At 40.0% G+C, this 19,442-nt stretch overlaps 1 protein-coding gene across 2 annotated transcripts in view; it reads right to left on the bottom strand.

The window, feature by feature from the left end:
- Positions 1–1,128: 1,128 nt before the first annotated feature.
- Positions 1,129–19,442, bottom strand: part of BZW2 (basic leucine zipper and W2 domains 2) — a 62,323-nt gene continuing 44,009 nt past the window's right edge. For both annotated transcript variants that reach the window (XM_019958496.2, XM_019958497.2), the window contains exons 8-12: positions 15,368–15,538; positions 13,191–13,337; positions 11,610–11,748; positions 2,354–2,476; positions 1,129–1,596 (exon numbers count right to left, since the gene is read on the bottom strand). In XM_019958496.2, coding sequence (XP_019814055.1) covers positions 1,568–1,596; positions 2,354–2,476; positions 11,610–11,748; positions 13,191–13,337; positions 15,368–15,538 — 609 coding nt within the window. In that variant the 3' untranslated portion in view covers positions 1,129–1,567. The remainder of the gene's footprint in view (positions 1,597–2,353; positions 2,477–11,609; positions 11,749–13,190; positions 13,338–15,367; positions 15,539–19,442) is intronic.

Genomic DNA, 19,442 nt, shown 5'->3' with positions numbered 1-19,442 from the left:
GGAAAAAATATTATGTGTTAGAAAACATTAAGTAGTTTATATGGTAGAAAACTGACTTCCCAGATGTTTGCTCAGTAGAAGTGCTACTGAACCTTCTTGAAAACCCTTCTGATTGAACTGCAGAAACATACATTTCATTATAATTTGACAGCAGAAAATAGGGACAAAAGGGCACAGGTGTGGAACTCAGTAACGGGACTTTTAGCTCCATCTTGGTCACTAACTTGGTCACTAAGACCTAGGACAGTAGGTCTCAGTGTGGATACTTTGGAAACAGTGGGGCAAAGTCAAATATCTTCTTCACACATTTTACTCAAGATCCGTAAAATGACAGGGAACATGCTGATTTAAACTTAAATCTAAAATACATAAAAGTTGACATATGAAATTGTTATTACAAATTGAATGTAATTTTCAATATTTTAATCTTTATCTGTATCTGTCAAAACATCAGAGATGAAGATTTAACTTGCAGAGTGTGCCTGCCATGTATACTGATTGGCAGTCAGGACTTGTCAAATTAGTTTGCCAAGTTTGCTTTCAATAAAAATTATTCACTTTTTTCATTTCAAATAAACACATTGAATATGCACTCTATGATGTGAATACCATTTAACTTCATAATTCTTATTTTTAGATAGGCAGAAGGAGGGGCAGATGGAGGCTTGCCATGAACTAATGGACTGGAAGAAATAAGATGCAGACTGAAAGGAAAAGCCAGAATGAAAGAGGAGCATTTTCCAGGAGAACAATCTTCGGAAAGAATATATAAGCGCCCCCTGGGGTATGCTAGTCACTTCAAGGGGCTGTAAAGCTCTTTATCCTATGACTTCTAATTATTCTTGTCCTTTTTATTTCCTGCAGAATGAAAATGACATCCTCACACGCAGATAATATTATTATTATCAATTCATGGCATTGGTGCTAGTGTGCCTATACTTTTGGGTGGATTTCTATTACGCTACAAAGGTAAGTGAAATATATTCACCAGTGATACAAGGAGTAGAAGTGCTTTGATCGACAAGAACCATTCAGCATTTTGGATGGGAAAGAAAGCCTGACACTGAAATGTCATCTGTACAGAAGTCAGGACAGAAAAGAAATAAAAGCGTTGAAAATATAAGCCCAGATTTTTAAAAAGCCATTTATTTTAAAAAACTGGTTTGTCAAATCACATACACGAGCAGATACACAACTACCAAAGTGGCCCTGTAATAGACACCAGTGGGGCGTTCACCACACAGTACCTGAAAAATACAGCTAAAAAAAGGGGAGTCTGTGGAGTATTTCGCCTCAGATACCTACTGGACTCCCTGTTGAATGGCTTTAAGTTAGCGAATAGTGAGTGAGAGGTAGAGTCCCAAGTATAATCGCTGATGCCTCAGGGCTCCATTTAAAAACAAAACAAAACAAAAAACCATTTACCCCTCGGCAAAAGGGAAGCCTATCCTATTTTTTTTTTTTTTTTCCTTTGTGAAAACGGAAGCCAAGTTTCTCTTCTCAAATGGCTCAGCATTCCCAATAAAAGTGTTGTGTGGTGACCTGGGTATTGTGCTTCTGGAGCCACCTAATTCTCTTCACCTTCAGATTCAGATTCTACGAGAGAAGAGAGAGACAAGTCAGGTCGTTTTCTTCTGAGACTGTTAAATGAGGTCAGGAAATAGTTTCTACTCTTATCTCCCTGTTCCCTAAAAAAAGACATTTTTGCCTGGGTGTCCATTGACTAAGAGACTCATAGACAGGGCAGAAAGCAAACTTTTTGATTTTTAAATGAAATTGACTTTCTAAAAAGGCAACATACTCAGAAATATTACTGGTGACTATAACTACTTGGATCATCAACTTCTCATGCCTAGTTGGATTAAGTCTCATCATTATTGCTCTTCCAACTTGTATTCCCACTTTAAGCACGTAAGCACGTCAACCAGTAAAGGCACTATAAAAAATTTATACAATCCTATAAATGTAATTATTTTTTTCCTTTCACATCTGATTATTTCTTCCTCTTTGTCCTCCACTAGGGATAATTTCATGCGTTGGAGAAGGCAACCCACTCCAGTGTTCTTGCCTGGAGAATCCCAGGGATGGCGGAGCCTGGTGGGCTGCCGTCTATGGGGTTGCACAGAGTCAGACACAACTGATGCTACTTAGCAGCAGCAGGGATAATTTAAGAGATTTTGTTTTGTTTATCATGCAGATATTTTCATTGCCTTGATTCAGAAATGAAGGCTCAGAACTTCAGTTTTACAAAGCCAAAAAAAAAAAAAAAAATCTGTGGAGGGAGGAGCTATTTTGAATTACAGTGAGAAAGGACCCGCTAAATGGCCACCAGGGCCGTTAAATACAATCATACCTTCTTCTGCGTTCTGTAACCACTCCACAAATTTCTTCATCTGGTCAAGGAAAACACTTTTGCCTTTGGCAACATGTGCTTCTTTGTACCACTTCAGTATCGCTTCTTCACTCAGCACATCAGCTGCAATTTCAAATCAAACATTTCAAAGTTATTACATACATATCATGTTTCAAAGCAAGTTCATGTCTTACAGTTTAATAGAAAGCAATCACTTCAAATATTAAAATTCTGTTATAAAAGAAACGCACATTGAAACGTATCAGAAGACAAGAACCAAGCTTGTTTCCACACAGCACAGTGTCCTGAGTATGTTGGCAGTTCGGGTGGTGATGTTGTTTAGTTGCTCAGTGGTGTCGAACTCTTTTGTGACCCCATAGACTGTAGGCTTTTCTGTTCATGGGATTTCCCAGGCAAGAGTTTTGTAGTGGGTTGCCATTCCCTTCTCCAGGGGACCTTCCTGACCCAAGGATGGAAGCCTTGTCTCCTGCATTGGCAGGTGGGATCTTTACTTCTGAGCCACTGGGGAAGCCCAGTAGATAGGACCGTCAGTACTTTAGTGATGATGGTGAGGCTGGGACTTGGAAATCTTAGAGTGTTAATTTGCTGGGAGGAAACTGGGTTATTTTGCCAATGAATCAGCAATTCTAGCATTTCAGAATACCCTTTGTCCTGCCAGTTTCAAACACATCTTGATTAAGCAGCGACCTCAAATGACTGGTCTTTTAAGGGGATTTACTTTAGGAGCAAAAAAGGGCAAACGAAAAAATATATATTGTAGATAGAATGCAATAATGATAATATTAATGATTAAATATAAAGATGAGCTTCCTGGGTATACCATGGGACCAACATACACAGAATCCAAAGTTCTACATCATTCTATTGCTGTCCTCAATTTATTTTCCCACAATGTCTAAATCACATGAGTTTCCTTATACACTATTCAGAGAGAAAGACGTGTTAGACAGACTTCCTACAGGCTTTTAAGAGAAAGTGTTATCTATTAAATGCTGCTGCTGCTAAGTCGCGTCAGTCGTGTCCGACTCTGTGCGACCCCATAGACGGCAGCCCACCAGGCTCCCCCGTCCCTGGGATTCTCCAGGCAAGAACACTGGAGTGGGTTGCCATTTCCTTCTCCAATGCAGGAAAGTGACAAGTGAAAGGGAAGTTGCTCAGTCGTGTCCGACTCTTTGCGACCCCATGGACTGCAGCCCACCAGGCTCCTCTGTCCATGGGATTTTCCAGGCAAGAGTACTGGAGTGGGGTGCCATTGCCTTCTCCGTATCTATTAAATATCTACTACCTAAAACTCTAAATTCCACAAATATACCTTGATACTCTCAAGTTATCATTAATTCAGAATAGTTAATGTTAAGAATAGAAAGGGGAATGTGGAAACAATAGCCTACATACTTTGCCAATGTTGTAATGGGTTGTCTTTTGGGGTTTTGGAGTGTGAAATGAAATAGAAAGCATATACCCAATCCATTGCAAATGCTGATAAATCATTCTAACGATGTTTTTGTAGTTAAAATATACCTTTAACTTATAAAAACAAGAGAAATGATTTGATATTGTTTTCATTCATAATATCACTGATCTTTTCATAACAAAAGTCTTGTTTTTTAAAATTAATAACTGGCTCTCAGATTCAATTGAAGAGATTAAATTGACTAAAAATGCACATGATTGGTTTTAGAAAATATAAAAGTGTGTTTTATTTTTTATTTTGATCATTAAATACACTACATTTTGCAAAGGAAGATAGAAATCTGGGTTTATTCATTTATAAGGACTAGACTTAGAAATTATAATTAAGAGTCCTAAGGAATTACTCTTAGCTTCTAGTCTTTGAGTTTCTCATGTTTCCAGCTCTGCACTCTCCACTCACAATGATGAAAGAACTTTCCTAGCTCTGGCCATCAAAGCCCAGTTTTCATAGCCATAGGAAGAAGATGGTTCACAACTCGAGGAAGTGATTTGTTACTGGGTAAGAACGCTTTGCAGAAAATTTCCAGGAACACTAATTATCTCAAACATGCATTTTAAAAGTCCTTTTTATAGAATTTGTTTTTATGACATCTTTAACATGCCTGTGATTTATACTACTAACTTCCAAACTGTTTTCATCATGTTCTCCTATCAGCAAGACAATTTTGAGCACATACACTCCCAACATATGTATATTTTTTGGTTTACAAACTATATGCATGTACTAACAACTACTGTTCATGGGGTTCTCAAGGCAAGAATACTGAAGTGGTTTGCCATTCCCTTCTCCAGTGGACCACATTCTGTCAGACCTCTTCACCATGACCCTCCTGTCTTGGGTGGCCCCACATGGCATGGCTTAGTTTCATTGAGTTAGACCTAACAGAAGCAGAAGATATTAAGAACAGGTAGCAAGAATACACAGAAGAACTGTACAAAAATGATCTTCATGACCCAGATAATCACGATGGTATGATCACTCACCTAGAGCCAGACATCCTGGAATGTGACGCCAAGTGAGCCTTAGAAAGCATCACTACGAACAAAGCTAGTGGAGGGGATGGAATTCCAGTTGAGCTATTTTAAATCCTGAAAGATGATGCTGTGAAAGTGCTGCACTCAATATGTCAGCAAATTTGGAAAACTCAGCAGTGGCCACAGGACTGGAAAAGGTCAGTTTTCATTCCAATCCCAAAGAAAGGCAATGCCAAAGAATGCTCAAACTACCGCACAATTGCATTTATCTCACACACTAGTAAGGTCACGCTCAAAATTCTCCAAGCCAGGCTTCAGCAATATGTGAACCATAAACTTCCAGATGTTCAAGCTGGTTTTAGAAAAGGCAGAGGAACCAGAGATCAAATTGCCAACATCCGCTGGATCATGGAAAAAAGAGAGTTCCAGAAAAACATCTATTTCTGCTTTATTGACTGTGCCAAAGCCTTTGACTGTGTGGATCACAATAAACTGTGGAAAATTCTGAAAGAGATAGGAATACCAGACCACCTGACCTGCCTCTTGAGAAACCTATATGCAAGTCAGGAAGCAACAGTTAGAACTGACATGGAACAACAGACTGGTTCCAAATAGGAAAAGGAGTACGTCAAGACTGTATATTGTCACCCTGCTTATTTAACTTATATGCAAAGTACATCATGAGAAATGTTGGGCTGGAAGAAGCACAGCTGGAATCAAGATTGCCGGGAGAAATATCAAATAACCTCAGATATGCAGATGACACCACCCTTATGGCAGAAAGTGAAGAGGAACTAAAAAGCCTCTTGATGAAAGTGAAAGAAGAGACTGAAAAAGTTGGCTTAAAGCTCAACATTCAGAAAATTAAGATCATGGCATCTAGTCCCATCACTTCATGGGAAATAGATGGGGAAACAGTGGAAACAGTGTCAGACTTTATTTTTTTGGGCTCCAAAATCACTGCAGATGGTGATTGCAGCCATGAAATTAAAAGACACTTACTCCTTGGAAGGAAAGTTATGACCAACCTAGATAGCATATTTAAGAGCAGAGATATTACTTTGCCAACAAAGGTCTGTTTAGTCAAGGCTATGGTTTTTCCTGTGGTCATGTATGGATGTGAGAGTTGGACTGTGAAGAAAGCTGAGCGCCGAAGAATTGATGCTTTTGAACTGTGGTGTTGGAGAAGACTCTTGAGAGTCCCTTGGACTGCAAGGAGATCCAACCAGTCCATCCTAAAGGAGACCAGTCCTGGGTGTTCATTGGAAAAGACCTTGAGGCTGGGAGGGATTGGGGGCAGGAGGAGAAGGGGATGACAGAGGATGAGATGGCTGGATGGCATCACCGACTCGATGGACATGAGTTTGAGTAAACTCCAGGAGTTGGTGATGGACAGGGAGGCCTGGTGTGCTGCAGTCCATGGGGTTGCCAAGAGTCAGACACGACTGAGCGACTGAACTGAACTGAACAACTACTACTGTTAATGTTATAAAATAAAATATAGAATTAAAGGGAAATTCTATTTTTTCTTCTCACATAATAAATCATGTTATGATACAATGTACAGGTTGCAAAGGCGACAGAGTGTAGCTTAGTGACACTCTGTCTCGTGTCTTCCTTATGAAGCTCACTCCTGCATTTGATTGCCCCACAGAGGCCAAAAGAGACCATGCAAGTACTAGAATCCTTGCTGGTGACTGTGCTTGTGAAAAGGACTGTACATGACAGGTGAAACTTACCAGATATATCATCTACTGAAAAATCAGACCAACTTTGTGCAGAGCTGAGCTCGTGGAAGAATTTAATAATAAACACCTGCTGCAAGACCAAATTTCTAGGGAAATAAATAATAAAGAAGGGACAGAAGCAATGACACAGGGCAACTTTGAGGCAAAGTGTGAATATCAAAAAGAAAGTTAACTTTTGTGTAGGAAAAAAATCTAATCACAAATGGAAGGAGCTCCTTGACAAATGTAGGAGAGAGAGAACTTGTGTTTTCCACTAAGGAAAAGTAGGGAGAAGAGTTCATTATAACCGGGAGATGGAGATGACAAAGTGTTGGGATCTCCCCCAACTACCTACTAGGAATACAGACGATCAGTAAAAGTACAGTAAGAAAGGAGACTTTCCACAGTTGCACTAAGGCCCCTCATATTACAGTGCATTTCTCTCCCTTCTATGTGGCCAACTTCTTCATCACCTCTGGGAAAATACTCTGGTCCCTTGAGAGCCTTCCCTTTTCCTTCACCAAGTTAGCTTCAGCTCTGAGTTAGGGGCCCCTCTGCTGTCATCCTTCCACTTCTCATCATCATTTATTGGTACTAGCCTTATTTTTGCCACTGATATGGTGATTATAGGAGAGGAAAATGGCAACCCACTGCAGTATTCTTGCCTAGAAAATACCATAGGCAGTGGAGCCTGCCAGGCTACAGTCCATGGCGTCGCAAAGAATCAGACATGACTGAGTGAATGAATACACAGACACATTGTGATTATAATTTTGGATTTTCTTCTATACTCTGAAATCCAGGCAGTCAGGGACTATTTTGTTCATCTCATTTCCAGCATTTAACATAAGACTTGACAGCTAGTTTGCACTCAGTTCATGTATAATAAATAACCTGATGAGAAAAACTAAATATGTCTCAATGTGTAGAATTTTAGTTCAAAATTTGGGTTTTCACGAGGGTCAAAGAGACAATATCCTAAGAGTGTTATGACAATTGCACAGTGTTAGGTGATGTCAGTTATTTAAATATTTAAGTTGAAAATGATGTCACTTGAAACATAAAATTCAGTACTTTTTATGAGCAGTGTCATATAGAGACATGAGTCAAATATAATTTACCCTAAGAAAGCTGGGACTATATGTGAGAAGGTCAAAAATCTCTTAGAATAAGAAACTTCTTTTAGAAAAATGTGTGTGAGGAACAGAATTTAACCTAAGATATATCCACAAACAATAAAAGCCATAATAGAGATACTAACAGTACTTGAGGCGGTAGTTTTATATTTTTCCAAACCTACATGCTGAGAATACAGTACCTAGCTTTAGGAAGAAAGAAATTTATTTTAGAAAGTGAATAGTGCAATGTTAGAAAAGTAGTGAGGCACTTACTGTTTTCCTTACTGCCTTAGAAATATAAAAATCTAGATTCTAGTACAAAATGTAAATCTTCAGTAAGTGACCAATCACCACTTTCTCCTTTCATTGCTGCAAAGCATTACTCAAAGTTTATTCACTTTCATTCCACTATTTTTTTTCTATAAAATATATAAAAATAAAAATTTTAATAATGGCATTCTTTTAAGCAATTAGGTTTCCAGAGGGGACATAGGGAGTCATATCCCACAGTTTCTGTTATCCTCAAGTTCTAGCAATACAGGAAGATGAGTGTATGTAATAGAGATATTCGGAGAAGGCAGTGGCACCCCACTCCAATACTCTTGCCTGGAAAATCCCATGGACGGAGGAGCCTGGTAGGCTGCAGTCCATGGGGTCACGAAGAGTCGGACACCTACTGAGCGACTTCTAAAATGGGAAAGGAGAAATGATTTCCATTACATTTTTGAAAACTGGCTTTAAAGCAAAATGTAAAGGGCTTCCCATCACTAGATAAAAGAAGCAGACAAAACACTATTTGATATTTATAAAATGTATATGTGTATATGGAATTAATGGTTAAGCATAATCTTAACCATGTTACTATAGCTCATGGGATTTGTCACTTCTGGCATTCAATAAACATCCTTTAGATCAATCAGTGATCTGAGACCAACAGTCACAGCATCACCTGGAAATTTGTTAAAAGGGAAATCTGAGGGCCCAAGGCTGGACCCACTGAATCAGAATCCTTGGGGAATCTGTTTTAACAAGCTCCCCAGGTGATTCACACGCACACAGGCACTGGAAAAGGAGTGTTTTAACAAACACAGTCCTCAAGTCTTCCTAGGCATATGAAACACAGGACAAGAACATCCAAATCCATAGAAAGACAGAGGAAATATTTGTCTACTGGTGCACGAGTGTTTGCTGAATGAAATAAGGCAAAGGTGAAAACTACTATAAAAAGGAAGGTGAACACAGTAACTCTCTTAACAGTCATAAAGAACAACTGTTCCTCAGGGATTCCATGTTCTCAAGAGAAAGAAATGCAATTATTTTATTCAGAAAAACAGCCTATATGTATAATTTTGTGGAAAATTGCAAAGTTACTTAGAAAATGATATTCAGTTTTAACTTTTCAGTAAAATATAGTTTAGGTTTCTATTTGCAAGTTTCCTGACTTCATTTCCAAAAACAGCTGGGCCAGAATAGAACTGATGCTGACACTTATCTTCCCATGTTCCCTTGGGCCTGCTCATGCTCACCAGACTGTACTAACTGAAACAATCTATTTAAAAGCTGACCACCTGGTTAATCTACTGCCTAAGGAACAGCTAATGCCTCTTCTTTGTACTTCTTGGTGCCCATTTCTTGGCTATAATGCCAGGCCACTGTTCCTTAGCGTTTGGGGCTGAAGAATAGGAAATAACTCAAAGCCGCCAGTTTTGCTAGCTGTTAGTGGTTTGTTATAAAAAGTATAATGGGGAAGGATGCTGATATTCATTAACAGTTAAAAAGAGAAATCTGAAGAATAGGACGTTAATAGTTAATATGCCACCTAAATGCCTTTACTGATTAATAAGTAGTTTGTCTTGGGCACTGGGCACCACAGGTATGTTTGCCATGGGACCTGCAGGTCTGGTTCTGATGGGTCGCCTAGCATTAAGACATTGCTATCTCATGACGTGGGGTATCATGTAAACCCTAGTTTTAGGATGTTGCTATCTCACAACCATATCCAAGCGAGTCTAAGACAGACCTGGCCCCCCCTCCCCCAAAAAACAAAAACATCTTTTACTGAACTTCAAATGGGACTCTGCAGTCATCACAGTCTCCCACTGACACAAAAAATTGTGCCCGAATACCTTAGTGCTGAGAAAGCAAAAATATCACCCACACACTTGTGGGCAAGATGAATGCATTTGAAGAATCTGGAGAGCCAATTAAAACTCTGTGAAATGCTATCATGCATTTTTTCCCAAATAGCTAGCAACCGATGATGTAAAATTTTTACATTCCAAACTGTCATTCAAAACAGACAAATTTAAGAACGCATCAAAAAGCAAAGAAACATTTGACTGGTACTCATTTATGTGTTTGCTGTGTGCGTGTCTGTTAGTCGCTCGGTTGTGTCTGACTCTTTGTGATGTCATGGACTGTAGCCTGCCAGGCTCCTCTATCCCTGGAATTTTCCAGGCAAGAAAACTGGAGTGGGTTGCCATTCCCTTCTCCATGGGATCTACCAGACCCAGGGATTGAACTCGGGTTTCCTGCACTGCAGGCGGATCCTTTACCGTCTGAGCCACCAGGGAAGTCCATTAGTTTATACTTTAGTTTTCTTCTGTGTTATGCCATTTAAGATAGCAGTAATTCTAATAAACATTTCATCATGTTCAAAATGTATCATTGTTTAAATACTCCCGCCCCCCCCCCCCATAAAACTACACAAAGCTATACCAAAGAATAGTCTAGGATCATTTTTTAAAAATATACTATAGGTATAGACATTGAGATCAGTTAAAACCCTAGAGCATTCATTTTTTAATAAACTGGCAGTACCGGTTGTCATGGCAACCTAATCCTTATAAACACAATGAACAGACAGTAAATGTGAAAATCTAAAAATAGTCATTTCCTGGGCAAACAGGAGACTGGTTGAGCCAAATCACTAAAACACAAAGTTTAAAGCTAATTTAGAACCAGCTTGATGGTATCTGAAAGGTTTGAACATGCTTCTGGTGATCACTGTTGTTAGAACTAATCCTTACAATTCGAACACAGACCTTCTTTTTAGTAATTACAGTCTTTTTCACCATCCTCCCTCCCCACCTCCCAAAATTATAAGTTCATGACCAGTCTTCTAGCCATTTCCATCAATGAGAAGTGCACAGGGGCCTAATCAGACCGGGACCTGGGGCCACAGGCGTCTATGGGGTTTGTATTAATACCTTCTCTGTCTACATAATGTGGCTGCCTCACTAAAATTCGAGATGAGCAGAAACCCATGTCCCCCTCTGCATCACCCCTACAGATCAGATCAGATCAGTCGCTCAGTTGTGTCCGACTCTTTGGGACCCCGTGAATCGCAGCACGCCAGGCCTCCGTGTTCATCACCAACTCCCGGAGTTCACCCAGACTCACGTCTATCGAGTCAGTGATGCCATCCAGCCATCTCATCCTCTGTGGTCCCCTTCTCCTCCTTCCGCCAATCCCTCCCAGCAACAGAGTCTTTTCCAATGAGTCAACTCTTCGCATGAGGTGGCCAGACTACTGAAGTTTCAGCTTTAGCATCATTCCTTCCAAAGAAATCCCAGGGCTGATCTCCTTCAGAATGGACTGGTTGGATCTCCTTGCAGTCAATTCTTCGGCGCTCAGCCTTCTTCACAGTCCAACTCTCACATCCATACATGACCACAGGAAAAACCATAGCCTTGACTAGACGAACCTTTGTTGGCAAAGTAATGTCTCTGCTTTTGAATATGCTATCTAGGTTGGTCATAACTTTCCTTCCAAGGAGTAAGCTTCTTTTAATTTCATGGCTGCAATCACCATCTGCAGTGATTTTGGAGCCCAGAAAAATAAAGTCACCCACTGTTTCCCCATCTATTTCCCCTTGCTGTGGCCCAAAAAGAGCTTCAACAAAACACGGAAGCATAGTGGCAGAACAACACAGATACATACCTTTGTAAAAGAGAACCACAATCTTCTGAAAGGCTTTCATGAAATGGATGTTGTCATAGCAGTATTCCTGAACCTTCTGCAGAAGGATCAGCTCTGACTGGCCTTGGGAGCTGAACACAGCCAGGAGTGGAGCGTATTGCTGGAAGAGGAGTGGGGAGGAAGACCGTTCACTTTTGTTGGGAGGTATAGGGCTGATGCCACTTGAACCACAGCGGTCACCTGGAGATTTGCTTAGAAAGCTTCCACTTTGCGGATTATCTTATTATAATATTGTGTCCAACCAGAATGAAGTTTTTATCCCTGCACCATATCAGATTTCTCTCATTGTACACGCCTGGAGATTTGCTTAGAAAACTTCCACTCTGAGGATTATTTTACTATAATTTTGTGTCCAACCAAAATGAATTTTTTATCCCTGCATCATATCAGATTTCTCTCATTGTACCTGCTAAAAGAGACCAAATAGGAACTCCTGACTCTGTCAGAGACAATTGCTATGCTACTGTGTTCGTCTAATGGATATTGTGAAAATGAGACACAGATCCTAAGTTCTGAAGGTTCCCAGGCCTGCTGTGATTCCTCCACTCCTGGAGTATGGCTCTGCCACTGGAAGAGTAGAGGTCTCTTCCCAGATGCCCTCACAAAACATCTTTATGGTTTTGTTCATATTGCTCTTCTGTCTTAAACGACCTTGGCTTCTCGTTCTTGATGTGTGTGTGTGTCTTTCGGTCCTGTCTGACTCTTTGGGACCCCACTGATTGTAGCCCGCCATGCTCCTCTGTCCACAGAATTCTCCAGGCAACAATACTGAAGTGGGTTGCCATTCCCTTCTCCAGAGGATATTCCCAAACCAGGGATCAAATCCAGGTCTCCCGCATTGCAGGCAGATTCTCTACCATCTGAGCCATCAGGGAAGCCCCTAGATGTTGATGTTTGGCTATTATTTTCTGTAAGAGTTACTGAGCTCAAGACAAGCTCCTCCTTTGATCCTTCCCTGCATACGATACTCACTGCTCTGTTCTCCTGAATATTGAAGAGTTATCTGATTTATATCCTACCGAGTTTATACTATGTAGGTGCTCGCTTCCCAATTCAAGTGTAAACTCTGAAGGCAGGTTCTAAGTTTTCTACATTTCTTAATAGTTTTACAGGGAGAGGATGATAAAAGCAAACACATATGTATCCCCGTACAAAAATATACAATTTATACAATCAGTTGATTTCTTCCACCACTCACTTTTCAAATTCTAATGTCAACTTGTAGCTTACTTAAAAAAAACATTCCTTAAGAATTTTTGTCAGGTAGAAGGAAAACTAACAGACTATATTCCTCTTTAACTAATACTGAATATATGACTATTCTGTGGATTTTCTGATGTTGTTTTTAATAAGAACTTACCCTCAGGTACTTCACAAGCTCTTACATCTCAAACATTTTAGGTGGTGGCATATTTGAAAGGAAAAACATTAGGAAATGTACGTTTGGACTGAACCTGGGAGCATTATGATTAGAACCCGTCTGTCCCACTGTTAGAGCTGCAGCTGGTCTGCAGCCCGGACAGCCTTGCAGGGACCCTGTACCTTCAGGTGTTTGAGGGCCTGCTCCGCCACGAGCTCCTCCTTCTTGTTCCATTCCACAGCGTTCATTATACAGGTCCACAGAAGTCCAATGACTGCTGTTTCTGGAAGATCATTCCTTTTCATTTCTTCTTTAACATAGAGAACCACCTACATTTCATGAAGAAAGGAGTCAAAAGAGAAACAAGCAGGTGGGGAGATCCCCCTCTCTCTGTGCTTAGTCAGTAAAAGGTTTGGGGCAGACAGATACGCTGCTCAGTCCCTCCCTTCCTGGCATATGCTCTCAAGTTTCAAGGCAGAGGAGAACACAATGATTTGTTCTCAGAGTGGATTTATTTTTAGTCCCCAAATTAATAGGCTTAGCTCTGGCCAGGAGCTGCTGGGTAATAGAAAATAACAGCAAATCTTGGTTTCTCAGGGTTAGTCTTTTACAGGCAGGACCCCTGTTGAGTCCAGCAGGGCAAGGATTATTTAAGCCAGTCTGACTTTCTGGGGTTTGAAGAAAGCAACAGAGCTGTGAATGTCTACTTCCAATCCTCAACTTAAAACCTCTTGATGAAAAATATCTTGGGTTGGTATGAGGCACTCACTACAATTTATTCTTTAATTATCACTTTTGAATATCCTCATGCCTCATGTAAATAAACTGTAAAGTACAAAGACTTCTTTTAGATGGTATATATCATTGTTGCAACCCTCAGCAGGCTATTTTCCCTTCAGAATTACTTTTAAATGTGCAAATGTATCCTAAAAACCTGATCACATGGAATAAATTCTGCCTAACAGTGTATTTTATATTAAACTTGTTTGAAAAAAATCTTTCTCCTTTTGAAATAAAATCCCAAGTAGAGCTGAGGACTTCAGTGCATGCATGTACGCTAAGTCGCTCAGTCGTGTCCGACTCTTTGTGAACCCATGGACTGTAGCCCACCAGGCTTCTCTGTCCATGGGGATTCTACAGGCAAGAATACTGCAGTGAGTTGCCATTTCCTTCTCCACGGGATCGTCCCGACCCAGGGATTGAACTTGCATCTCTTAAGTCTCCGGCCTTGGCAGATGGATTCTTTACCACTACCGCCACCTGGAGGGCTTAAGAAGTAATTAAAAACCATAACACATTTTAATGCACCACTTTGTGAACAGTACAACTACTTTTCTCCCTTCCTTTTTAAAATGAAAGTACACTGTTTCTTTCCTGACAGCCTGGATTGCAGCGGGTAAAGCAGCTTTCGAGAAAAGAAGGAACGGAAGAGTCCCAGTCCTCCAGCTGACAGGGAAAAGCTGCAAAGAAATGTGACATCTCTATCCCTGAAAGTATCACAGTGTTCATTATAGTTTGCTTTTTTTCACCATGGAAAATCATGTTCAAGATTTTTGCTTGGATAAAGGTTACTGAATATATTGCTGGCCTTAATGCTATGAGACTTAGGACCAACGCCTCCACCTGCTGGCCAGAAACCACCTTGAAATCTCAAATTTTAAACCATACACGGTACCTTGCAAGGCTCTAAGCAAGCAGGGTGGTGAGGGTTTGGGACCTGAGAGTAAGTGGCAAAAGGAAAGGACTCTTAATGCAACTTTTGAATTATTACATAAAAGTTTTTTTAAAGTTCAAATGGGAAGTTTTCTTCAGGTATGACTTAAAAAAAAAAAATACAGTCATAGCCACAAGAACTATAGCTATACAAAAATATAGTATTTACATTATGCAGATACCCAGTTATTGCAAGTGGAAGCCAGCAAGTCACTGGTCCAACTGGTCTTTATCCATGACGTGAATGCAAAACCACCCCTTTTTTGTCTTAAAATCGAAGTCTACATACATTAAGCTAATACTTAACCATATTATATAATCTGCAATAAAATGGGAAAAATCACCTTAAACTGAGGCATAATGCTAGTGGATAGCAGCGGACAGTGAATCTATTAGGCAGATGAAATATTTTGACAACCATAGTGACCTGGTAAATAAGTCATTTGTATGGAAATAATCATTATTTTCTGAACATCCTGGAGGATGTTTTTGATATTGAGCCCATTTATATGGTATGAAAAGGACCTCAAGTTCATAGCAATGAACGAAGGGCAGTCTCCTTTAAGGGCAGTAAAGTTTGTACTGCACAGTCGAGGATATGCCCCTCGCCCGTGGTTTTGCAGTGAAGTGAGCCCATGGTCCTCACCTCCTTGATCGGGCATTCCTGAGAAAGACGCTCCTGGAGTTCCTTCTGCAGCTCCTTCCTGGTGCCCAGGGACTGCTGGACTCGGAGGAAGTCGGAAAGCTCCTTCAGACCTGCGTCAGTGAAGTATTTAGCGAAATGATCCACACTCTGTCTGTTAACTGGGAAGAGTTCCTGAGAGAGAAAAGACGAGAGACTGTCATACAATAAGCCATTCACATTCTGAAAGCATAAAGAACATTTTCATATTAAAGTAGCACTTAGACTATCTCATGAAGAAAAGAATAAGGATTGATTTTTCAAAAGAATACATCTCAAGGTATATTTCTTGAGCACTTGCTAAGACACCTTTCAAAATTAGGCAATTTGACAAAGAATAAAAAATGTTAATCAACTTACATAAACTAGTTTCACTCATTTGGAACCACTATTTACTTTTTCTTTTACTTTAATTGAAGTGTAGCATATGCAAAAACAGCCAAGTTTGCTAAACTAAGTACAAATAAGGTGATAACTGAGTAAGGCTGGGATTATTTTAAACCAATAAGAAAAATGGAAATTATTAATCATACTGTTTACTTAACTATGAGTTAATAGACAAAAACCAGTTTTAGTAATGCTGAAATGATTTGAGATACTATTTAAAAAAAAAAACAATATTGACTATTATCATCTCATAGACCTCGATTCACATTCTGAGAAAATGCTGCTATTAGTCTAAAATAGCTCAGAGAAGGCAATGGCACCCCACTTCAGTACTCTTGCCTGGAAAATCCCATGGATGGAAGAGCCTAGTAGGCTGCAGTCCATGGGGTCGCTAAGAGTCGGACACGACTGAGAGACTTCACTACAGGGAATTTTTGCTGTATCTCTTAATGATGGTGGCTCTAAATTAAGTTCATGGTGAGATCTAATCTAAACCTGCCCTACCAGCTCTTTAATTCATTACATAATTCTTTTGGAAATTTTTAAAAAGCGCAGTACACCATGGCTGCTCTTACATTTTTACCTCATTTCCATTTCACCTTATACAGTTTGGCAGGGGCTTAGGAACACTTAGTCATGTTCTAATCCTGTGTGACTCCCAGCACTCAACTAAGAAAGCAAGGCAGTTTTCAAAGCTCTCACATTTTTCAGACTGTTGAAGAGTCTACAAAACAGATCCAGACTTTTATGATGGCTAGATTTGCATATATATATTGGCCAATGGCTGTATGGGCTTCAGTAAAAATCTCTGAAGAAAGATTTGTAATGAGTTTGCCACCAAGTATAGGGACATAGCCAGATGGCTTCTGTCATGATTCAAATTTCAATATTCTGTGCACCATCATCCCATAACCTGCCTTGAGCTGAGTCATGAGTTTCAAAATGTCAGAACAGAGTTGGTGGGAGCAGCATTAAAACATACATCCATGTTAGGCAAACATTTCAAAACTGACTGAAGTTCTGTCATTGATATTTGTCAAGAGGTCTTCTGAATTTGTTGGGGGCAGGGGACTAATTTAATTTTTACTTTCTTCTATGAATCCAGATATGAGGTGTTTTGCTAATAATTGTACACAACAGAAAAATAAACTGAACCTCAACAAGGTTAAACAACTAATTAGGCTGCATGACTCCAAAGTCAGTAACTATTCGTGCCAGCATTCTGTATTCAATTTAGGAAGAACGTGACTGCAAAGTCTGATTGCAAGTTCTGTTCAGAGTAATATGTCATCAAAAGTGATTTTCTACTTTTATGAACTATAACCATAATCCTTACGAATGACATGTAATATACTAAATTCTCTCTTTTGCTGTTCCCAACAGGCCGTGCCTCAAAGGCTTTGCCTGAAATACTCTTCCTGAATATATCTAGATAGTTAGCTTCCTCATGCACGTCACCTTATGACAGGCCTTCCCACACCACAGACACACCTCACTGTTTCACTACTTGGTTTTCCTCTCAGAGCACTTTTCACTTTTTATTATACTACACATTTAAATTAATTATTCAGCTTATTGCCTGTTCCCCTGCAATAAACTATAAGCCCGAGAAAGACAAAGGTTGCTTGTTTGACTTTCTTCAATAGCTTCAGCTCAATATCTTGATCACTGCTCCCTTTTCCACTGATGGGAGAATGATGTCTCCCATCTCCTCTCTTCTGGGAGTTGCTATATATTTTTCTTGCTTCTGTATTACAGAAGTAGGTAATTGCTAAACTTTGAGAATATGCTATTTTTCCCCCAAATGTGCTAATGCAGAGGGAATTTTGTTAAACAGCTTAGTGAAACAAAAATTTCCTCCTAGATGGTGGAACTGACACTCCAGTTCCTCATTCATTTGTAAGTCAGCAAACAGCATGCAGGCATGGTCTAAGACATAGCCACCCTGTCCTCACGGAGTTTCTGGTAGAAACTGTTACCTAAGCTTTTCATGCTCAAAATACATTAGACAAAGAAACCTAGTAAGAACACTTAAATGATATGTGTTTTTCAAAAAGGAAATACATTAAACACTTTTTAAATGAAGTAACCTAATCAAGTTAACCAAGCTGTGATTACTGGTGTCTTTGCTGCTGCTGGTAAGTTGCTTCAGTACTGTCCGACTCTGTGCGACCCCATTGACGGCAGCCCACCAGGCTCCCCCGTCCCTGGGATTCTCCAGGCAAGAACACTGGAGTGGGGTCCCATTTCCTTCTCCAGTGCATGAAAGTGAAAAGTTAAAGTGAAGTCACTCAGTCGTGTCCGACTCTTCACGACCACATGGACTGCAGCCTACCAGGCTCCTCCATCCATGGGATTTTCCAGGCAAGAGTACTGGAGTGGGGTGCCATCGCCTTCTCCGTCTTTAAGGAACCATACTTTCAGTTAGAAGAGCACAGCTTTTTCAAAAGTTTAATATGGGAAAGAAAGGTTCACTTTTACCCCCTAACCCACACTCACATACAGTGCCTTGTAAAACACCTGATAATAAGCATAAAATTCTAAGGACGAATGAATAAAAAATAAATTGGTATAAAAAAATAAAATGGATAACCAACAAGGACCTATTTGTATCACACATGGATCTCTGCTCAGTGTTATGTGGCAGTTTGAATGGGAGGGAAGTTTGGGGAAGAATGGATACATGTATGTGTAAGGCTGAGTTCTTGCTGTTCACCCTAAACTATCACAACACTGTTAATCAGCTATATCTCAATACAAAATAAAAGTTAAAAAAAGAGAAATAACTGAGTCCTGCGTTAAGTAGTACTCGACTATATCTTTTTTCCTAATAATTCACCCAGTCTCCTTTATACAAGTGTTCAGTGAAGCCCCTCCTTGTTGTACCTGTCTTCACAGGTGGAGAAGTAGCCCATGAGTAGATTAAATCTTCCTGCCCCACTGGCAGGCTTCTCACTGACTTCTTCTGGCCAAAGAAGGCGAGCTTCTACAACATCAGAAGGGCTCACTTTGCTGTCCTGTATTCCTGTCCTCTGACATGAGGACAGAAGGGCTCTGGTTGGAGCTTTTCCTTCACCATGGGTCCCAGAAAGAAAGGGCATGTAGATCTCAGTGGCCTTGCTGAGCTAAGATACAGCTACTCCACAGGCTCAGGGACGAGAACACACTCTTTCATATGAACTTCCACTGACATCCACAACCTATTCACTTGTCTTCGGTGACTTCCAGACACCCTACATTGCTATGAGTGGGTTCCACAAAGGCAGGAGACTTTTCTATCCTGTCTCTACTGACTCTACAACTTCTAGGCTGGAGCCTGGCACAAAGCAGACACTTAATAAATACATACTAAAATGAAAAGTATTGTCAGTGGCAAAAATCAACAAGAATCTAGAGTTAAATTTCTCTTCTTTATCAAATTCTAAAGACTTCCAAGAGAGCTATTTTAAGGTAAATTGCAAAAGATAAAGGAATTTTAAGTCCTTGAAAATACAAGAGTTTACAATGAGCCAGATTTAGACTTATCCCATGGATCAATACCCTTGCACAGTAGGACACGCTGGAAGAGAAAACAGATAAGAAACTAGGTAAAGAGAACATGGCAAGCATGTCTTTCAACTTTAGACTTTGTCCTAAAATTGTAAAGGCAATT

Source organism: Bos indicus, chromosome 4, assembly GCF_029378745.1.
Source record: "Bos indicus isolate NIAB-ARS_2022 breed Sahiwal x Tharparkar chromosome 4, NIAB-ARS_B.indTharparkar_mat_pri_1.0, whole genome shotgun sequence".
Taxonomy (NCBI): domain Eukaryota; kingdom Metazoa; phylum Chordata; class Mammalia; order Artiodactyla; family Bovidae; genus Bos; species Bos indicus.
Note: the sequence above shows the minus strand (reverse complement) of the source record. Positions and strands in the feature narration are given on the sequence as shown.